At 64.2% G+C, this 8,084-nt stretch overlaps 1 protein-coding gene across 2 annotated transcripts in view; it reads left to right on the top strand.

The window, feature by feature from the left end:
• Positions 1-736: 736 nt before the first annotated feature.
• ZNF385C (zinc finger protein 385C) overlaps positions 737-8,084 on the top strand; it is an 82,767-nt gene continuing 75,419 nt past the window's right edge. For both annotated transcript variants that reach the window (XM_074561567.1, XM_074561566.1), the window contains exon 1: positions 737-795. In XM_074561567.1, coding sequence (XP_074417668.1) covers positions 759-795 — 37 coding nt within the window. In that variant the 5' untranslated portion in view covers positions 737-758. The remainder of the gene's footprint in view (positions 796-8,084) is intronic.

Raw genomic sequence — 8,084 nt, 5'->3', positions numbered from 1 at the left:
TGCCCCTCCGGGAGCAGCGGGGCTCCTCTGGCTTGTTTGGAAGGGTCGGGCAGGGCTGTCTTGCGGGGGGCCACCTTGCCTGTCCTCCCCCAAGAGCTCCCGGGGAGCCGGGCTGGCCGCTGCTGGGGGTTACGGAATGGGGAGCCCCGTCCCAGCCCGCAGAGACGAAGGGGAGAACTCGGTGGGCAGGACCAAGCCCTGACCCTGCTGGGGGCACCGGGCATCTCCATGCCCCCAAATCAGGGGTGCCCTCCTCACAGCCCTGCTGGGTCACCCCCTCCGTGTGCCCAGCCACGCACCTCACTGCCCCCCCGGGCCCCCCGCGAAGGACCTGGGGAGTCCCTGCCCGCCCCCCCCCCGCCCCCCCGCCCCGGGGGTGCCCGGGGGCTGCGGCGGCACGGCCGGGCAGGGGGTCCCCGGGGGTCCCTCGCTCCCAAACCCCGCTCAGCCGCCCGCCCCGGTTCGCGGCAGCCCAGTCCCAGCCCGGGGCGCTCCGGGCCGAGGGGTGAGCGGCGACTCCCCCCCGCGCCCGCGCCCCCGGGATGCAGCACCGGGATGCGCCGCTGCGGTTTCCTCCCTCCCACCCCGTACGGGGGGCGGGGGGGGGGCACACCGCGGCGGCGCGCGCTGCTGCCTTCATCCCCCCCCCCCTTCCTCCTCCTCCCCGCTTTCCTCCTCCTCCTCCTCCTCCTCCTCTTCCTCCTCCTCCTCCTCCGGGAGCGCGCTCGCCCAGCCGGGAGCGAGCAGCAGGCGGGAGGATGCTGCAGACGGCGGCGGAGCCGGGCGGCTGGGCAGGTAGGGCGGGGGGGGGGAGGGCGGGGGCGGCCCGGGTTCCCCGGCACCGCCGGTGCTCGGTGCCCGCTGGGCTGCGGCCCGGGAGAGTTGCGGCCGCAGCAAAGTTGTCGGAGGGAGCGGGGCGGTGGGGGGTGTGGGGGGGAGGATACGCTGGGGAGGCACCGCGGAGCCGGGAGAAGGGATGGATGTTTGCCCGGGAGGATGCTCCGGGCCCCCCCCTCCATCCCGGCTCTCGCCCGCGGCTCCTGGAAGCCCGGCTGCGCAGCGCCGTGCACCGGGGCGGGGGGCGGCGGAGCCCTCGGTCCCGTTGACAACCGTCCCCCCCGCCCCCCGGCCCCTCCGGAGGTGTCGGATCAGGAGGAAACTTCTTCAGAGGAACTTTGCCGAGGCCGCGGTCGCAGCCCCTTCCCCCCCGTGCCATTCCCACGCCGGGCGGGACCCGCGGGGGTGTGCGGCGGGTGGTGCCCCCGGCTTGTCTCTGCCAAGGTGCCCGCGCCATTGGGGTGCGCGGCGTGCGGTCCCCACGGGCTGGCGGTGGGCTCGGGGCGGTGGGCTCGGGTCTGGTGGCAGTGCCTGGGCCCAGGCAGCGTTGGCCAAGGTCTCTGTGCGTGGCCGAGGCAAGTGGCACAACCTGGGCTGTGGCCACGGGCAGGCGGTGGGGCCGTGTCTGTGGGCCCCGCTGTGCTGCTCGGGGTGTCGGGGTGTGCAGTGCACCCTGCGTGTCCCATGGCTCGGCTGCGGGGTGCCCGGGACTGCTCATGTCCCTGCTTTTGCTTGAGGTACGGAGAGGTTTGCGTTGGAAATGGAGCCTGGGCTTTCTGGCTGTCTCCACAAGGGGTACTCGGCTTTTAAAGAAAAGGACTTTTACTGAAGCCTTACAAAAGCGCTTTCTGTTAGCGGTTTGGGCAGCGGGCGCCGAGTCTGGGGTGGCTGCAGCCGGGGCAGAGCGTGGTCCTCCCACCCAGGCTCGCGCCTGCAGAGCAGCCCCCGAGCGGGAGAGACCTTGGATGCAGGAGGAGCATCCGCGTCTGGAGGATCCCCCGCTCTCGCCTCGGCTTTTATCAATATCCTTCGCTATTAGCTTGAAGCAGCAGGGAGTTATCGCTGCAGCTTTTGATGAGGTATGCGTGGGGTGTGGTGGGGCTCCTCCGCCCCGGAGCGAAGCCGGCGGGTCCCGGGGAGTCGGGACGTGCCTGCGCCTGCCCTCGGTGGGGCTGGCGGTGCCGATCGCGCTGGATGTGCGTGTGGGAAAACAGCTTCTTGCACAGAATCCGAACTCCCAGCTCTCCCCGGCACGTGTGGCTGCTTTATATTTTAGAGAAAAGCTTAAAAGTGCATCTTAAATGCAGGAGGGGATTCTGCCTGAAGTAAGGGATTGTAGGGCCCAGCTTCTGCACTCCTGGAGGCGTACAGGGCTCCTGGGTTAGTTCAGCGCTGGGAAGGGGATCGGCACCGCTCTGTTCCCACCCCGCTGCTGGAGCCACCTGCTCCTGCGGGGGCTGCATGTGTCCGCGGGTCCCGGGCACGTTGGCAGCACCGCCCGGCCCGAGTGGAGCACGGCAGCAGCGTCCAGCGAAAACGAGAGGTGGGAGCTGGCCTCACGCTGCGCAGAAACCACCTTCACCCCCGTCCTTATCTGAACGGGGAGCAGTTTTGTGTAAGCTGCTGTGTCTGCATGTGGGGCACGGTGCCTGGAAATAGCATCGATGAGCGGAGCCGCTGGACGTGACACTCTGCAAATAAGCGAGGCTCCATCCCCGGCTGCCAGCCTGGCCAGGACTTTCTGCAGCCAGCGCCAGTCAAATTGGTGACTTTTTTTCATTTTTTTTTTTTGTGTTGTTGTTTGAAGTGGCTGCAGGTGTTTTCTGATGGAGCATCCAGCCCGGCGTCAGCTTCTCCGAGTGATGTTTGTCACTTGGCTGAAGCGGCTCGGTGGGGGTGGGAGGAACTACTCCGGTCCCTCAGTAGCTGCCGCCGTGACGCTGCCGATGAGAAACTCTCCTGCCACGCGTAGAGTTCAGAGTTGGGCTGGTGATAACGGGTGCTGCAGGGTTTCTTGCTTGCTCTGTAATCTGCCGTGTGCATTAAAAAAAAAAAAAAAAAAAAGACTGGTGTAATCCCAAACCCGGAGCTGCGTCTGTAAACGCGGGGAGCGTTGCTGTGTGTTATCGGGGGGGGGTGACATCAACGCCGAGCTGTGACTTCCCGCTGTGCGCCTTGTGCACGAGCATCCCTGGGCTCCCGCATCGCCCTCGGTCCCTGGAGCCAGCTGCTCACGCCGCTGGCTGCTCGGGTGATGCTCTGCCTTGATGAAAGCGCCAGCTTTGGTGTGGTTTAATAATCCCAAGAATAAGAAATGTTTGTTGGGGCTGGTGGCTTGTGACCTCAGGGCCTTGTCCCCGTCGCAGGACTGTGTGGGATGTGCAGGACGTGCATCCCGGCCGCCGTGGGTTAGGGTCAGGGGTCCGGCCGCTCGGCAAAGCCCGGCGGTGAATGCGTGCGAGGAGCTGCCATCCCGACGGAGCGTGCACTGCCGGAGACAGGGGTCGGGGCTGCCTTTCCATCCCTCGCCTCCCACTGCTCCCGTCTCCCTCAGCACAAAGAGCCGAGACACCCAGCTCAGATGTGCCGAATCTATTTTTGCTGGCAGGAAAAGAGTATAAATACCGCAGCACCTGAGGCGCAAAACTCAACCGGCTGCACGGCGACGTCGCACCCGAAACCGCGGAGACCCCCGCCCGCCCGCGGTGCTCCCCACCGGGTTGTGCTCTCTCGGTGCCGTGTGGCTGTGGGTGCCATCGGCTGCCCGCCGTACCGCCCGGCGTGGCACGGGACGAGGCTCCCGTGGATGATGGGGACAGGGACCCGTCCCGCCTGCACCCTCCTGGTGTTTATCCCCAGGGGTCGGCTGTTCCTGAGCGGAGCCTGGAGCGATGTCACGGCACCAGGAGCTCACCCGGTTCCAACCCCAACGTACCCCTCAAGCATTGCCCCAGCGTCCTTGAACATCAGCTGGTGGCCGGTAAGGGAACCCCTGTCTTGGGACCGTTATTTGGGTACATTTCTGGAGGTCTTCCCCTCGCTTTGGCTTCTATCTGGCATTTCTGGTGAGATCAGAGAATTGTAGAACGGTTTAGGTTGGAAGGGACCTTAAAGGTCATCAAGGTCCAACCCCCTGCCATAGGCAGGGACGAGAAATCTACCTATTTCTACAAGCGCGCGGTGTGTCTGCTATTGAAGAAATGAGGGCCTTTGCACTGATGCTCTCAATCGAGTCCTGAACACGTTAATCAAGTTGCTTTCCACTGTCGAATTCCCAGGACTGGGAGCAAACCGGTCCTGGAAGCACGGGGCAGTCTCCAAAGCGTGCTGGACTTAAACATCATGGGAAGAGAGAGCCCCTCTCCGGGCTCCGTGTCCCATCAAGCTACTTGTTTTGTTCCTCGGCTCGATCGGGGCTTGGTGTTTGAATTTTCCCAACCCAGAGCCCACAGTTCTGCAACCCTTTTAATCATTCCTAGGGAAAATAAAAATGCAAAAATGCGTGCCCGGAGCAGAGTAATGAAGCCCACGAGGGTCTATTTGTCAATTTAGAAACAATATTGTGATGTACAAAGGCTGTTTCTTAGCCTGATGTTCCGAGATTGCCTCCAAAATAGCGTCATAATTTCTGTGCCAGGAAGCCCCTGTCAAGAATTATATCTGCGCTCTCAAGGAAACCCAGTCTGCGGCTACATGCTAACAGGCGCTCGGTTTTTATTAGAACCACAACAATTTACTTGCAAGTCGTAAAAAAAGGGAACCCGCCTGTTTAAGGAGCCCTGAGCCCCTTGGGGGGTGCGGGACGTGCCCCGCGAGGGTCCTGTGTCCTACGGAAAGCTGGCTCGAGGCTCCCCAGGGATGCCACGGGTGCGGGGTTCGGTCCTTTGCGGTGTCACCGTGTTCTCCGGTGGCCGAGGGGCTGGCTGGGGCTGGCTGTGGCGAGGGGGCCGGTCGGGCTCATGCCCCCCGGTGTGGGCAGGGGACGGGGGCTCAGCACCCCAGGGCTGCAGGGTGGGTCTTTGCCCTGCAGAGCCGTGGGGCAGAGGGGGGGCTCCCCCAAGGACCCCCAGGTGCCAAAGGCAGGGTCTGAAGGCAGGGAAGCATCCCCCGGGCTTTTAGAGGGCCATTTATGGTTGGATTTTTTTTTAAAAAATAGAAAACCCACCACTTTCCCCCCCACCCCCCGCTGCAACATAAACAGCCTTTTCCCCAGAATGAATTCCCAGCCGGGTGCCAGGGTGAGGGGCCGGCGGCGGCACCCGGGGCTCCGGCGGGGCCCCGAGAGGTGCTGCCCACACGCGTGGGCTCCATGGGGAGCAGCGTGGGGACCCCCAGCGCTGAGCACGCGGCCGGCCCTTCCCTGCGGGGTTTGATGCTCCAGGGGCTGCGGAGCCCAAATGGGGCGACCCTGGGCTGAGCCCCTGCGCGGATGGGGGGAGCCTGGCTCCGCTGGGGGCTCCGAGCCCTCCCCACGGAACAGAGCTGTGCTGCTTTGAAACGGGAACGTTCCCGAGTCGTGATTTTCCCCTGGCCTAATTATGGAAATTTTTTAATTAGTTGATAAGAAAGATCACTTGGAAATTGCAAGGGAAACATTTCGAGGTTAAGTCCTAATCCGTGCCCGGATCTGCCTGAAGACGGGAGCTGCTGCGGGTGCCGGGGTGCCGGGGAGGCAGGGTGCCCCGTGCCACCTCCTGCGGCGAGCCACCAGGCTCCTTTGGCCAGCGGGTTTGATCCGGCAGGAATTAAATCCATGTGGGTTTGGCCCTGGGGCCAGGCTGTTGTTTCCCACTCCGGGGGCTGTGGGCTGGGCGCAGGGATGCTTTGCCCCATGGAGGGGAGGTGCCTGTGGGATGGGGGCTGCTGGGATCTGGCCACCACAAGGGTCCTTTGCCAACGTCCTTCGTCGCTCCTGCTGCCGTCTTGCTCCAGGAACTCTGCTCCATCCGAACCAATCCCCGCACTGGGGTGGTTTCCTCCCATCATGGACCTGGTGGTCTGGTGGGAGCCCACGCGGCGCCGGCTATGGTCCCCGTGTGGGGACTGGAACACCTCTCTGATGGAGAAAGGCTGAGGGATTTGGGTCTCTTCAGCCTGGAAAAAAGGCGACCGAGGGGGGACCTTATCAACGCTTATAAATACTTCAAGGGGGGTGTCAGGAGGATGGGGCCAGGCTCTTCTCAGTGGTGCCCGGGGACAGGACAAGGGGTAACGGGCACAAACTTGCCCCTGGGAAGTTCCATCTCAACAGGAGGAGGAACTTCTTTGCTGTGAGGGTGGCAGAGCCCTGGCACAGGCTGCCCAGAGAGGTGGGGGAGTCTCCGTCTCTGGAGACATTCCAACCCCGCCTGGCCGCGTTCCTGTGCCACCTGCTCTGGGTGACCCTGCTCTGGCCGGGGGTTGGAGGGGATGATCTCCAGAGGGCCCTTCCAGCCCCGGCCAGTCCGGGATTCTGTGATTCTGTGTCAGTGTGGCACGCACACCCTGTGGCCCCCAGACCCGCTCGCTGCAGGCTGGTTCTCCGGCTCCCAACCCAACATGGTGCATCTCCAGGGACATGGGGGTCACACAGTACCCACAGGTCGAGGAGCACCCGGGGAGCTGGGAAGGATAAAGGACAAGAACTGAGGGGTTTGTGGCTTGGCTGTGGCTCCATCTGGGCTGGCAGAGCCAGCTCTGCTGACTCCTCTGCCCCCAACCCAAGGGGCAGGGGATGGGATGGGATGGGATGGGATGGGATGGGGCATCTCCGGGGGGATGCGGGCTGGTGCAGCGCTGCGGGGCAGATGCCACCGGCCGCTGCCTGGCCAGGCTGAACCCAGCGCCGCGTTTCCAGTTTGTGTATTTCTGGCTCTGACGTCTGGTCGCTGGCTCTTGCTCCGCGTCGGCGGGGGGTGAAGGAGCTGTTGAATGCGGGGAGGGTTTTGCCAGCGTTAAGATCAGAGGCTGCTTCTCACCTTCCCTTCACCTCCCTCTCGGAGCCCTCCCCTGCCTTTGAACCGGGCGAAGCACCGCAGCAGCGCGTCACCGCTTCGTGAAACTGCGCGGCAACGAGCCAAGGGCTTTTTGGGGTTATTTCTTTCCTTTATCTGCTGGAGCAGGAGAGACGTAGGAGCATGCTGCCCCGGCCATCCCGCAGCTCCCCGCCGAGACCAGGACCGGGGTGGCAGAGCTGCAAATGGCCACCAGTGGTGGTTACTGGAACCAGACCTCAGGGAGGGACGCCAGCCCCCGGCCACCTAGAGAGGGATGGAGCTGAGAGGCCTTGGCCTCGTCCTCCTGGGCGTCCATCCACCCCGCAGGCGGGCTCAGCGCCCAGAGGGATTTCTGCTCTCAAACACTTCAAGCTCTCTCCGCTCCGGGCAGCGGCAGTTCCGCGGGGTGGTGGCGGCGCCGGCGGCGGCAGGACCCTGCCCCAGTGCCACAGCCATCAGAGGGGCTGGTTTCCCAGGGTGTCCGTGTGCCTGGCCGGCAGCCCGCGGGCTGTCACGGCTCACCGCAAGCGCCGTGGAGGGAACGCTGCCGCTGGCGAGCGGAGCAGGAGCCTCCTGCCAGCAGCCGGGTCCGTCCCAATGAAGGAGGGACACGTGTGGGGAGCTGGTCCCTTGTCCCTCACCTGGCTGCTCTGCCCGTCACCATCCCGCCGGCCCCGCGCGGGCTCTGCTGCTCACGGGGGGACGGCAGCAGCCCCCCGACAAAGGGCAGGAGTGACCTGGCTCTGTGTGACCGTCCTCAAGGCACAGGGACACTGAACAGCCCCTCTGCTCCGCAGCGCCTGGGGACGGGGTCGGACCACGCAGACGTTTCTCGGTGGCCCTGACCCAGCGGCTCCTGCAGGATTTTGTGGACGTGGGTAATTTCTGGCACCTGACGTTGCGCAGAGCTTTGGCGTTTGGTTCCCCGCAGGACTCCCGGGGAGGCCGGGCAGTAATCCGTGGGTACGGCTCTTCGGCAAGAATTCCCACCACCGAAGGTTTGTGCCGCTCCCGCACCCAGCACCATCGGCTGCGTGCTCCTCGTTTAATCTGCAAGCCACGAAGATATAAATAAGAAGAATGGCGGCGGAGAATTAATATTTTTCAAACCATGAACCCTGCTCTGGGATAGATAGAGGCGTCAGGGCTGGCCCGGAGGACGCGACGTCCTGTCCCTGCTGGGGACAATGCCAGCCCTGCCCAAGAGCGTGCCTCTGGCAGGGCTGGGATGCCCAAGTGCCGCTCGTCACCGAAGCAGCCGGTGAGAGACCT

The sequence above is a fragment of the Larus michahellis genome, chromosome 18 (assembly GCF_964199755.1).
Source record: "Larus michahellis chromosome 18, bLarMic1.1, whole genome shotgun sequence".
NCBI lineage: Eukaryota > Metazoa > Chordata > Aves > Charadriiformes > Laridae > Larus > Larus michahellis.
Note: the sequence above shows the minus strand (reverse complement) of the source record. Positions and strands in the feature narration are given on the sequence as shown.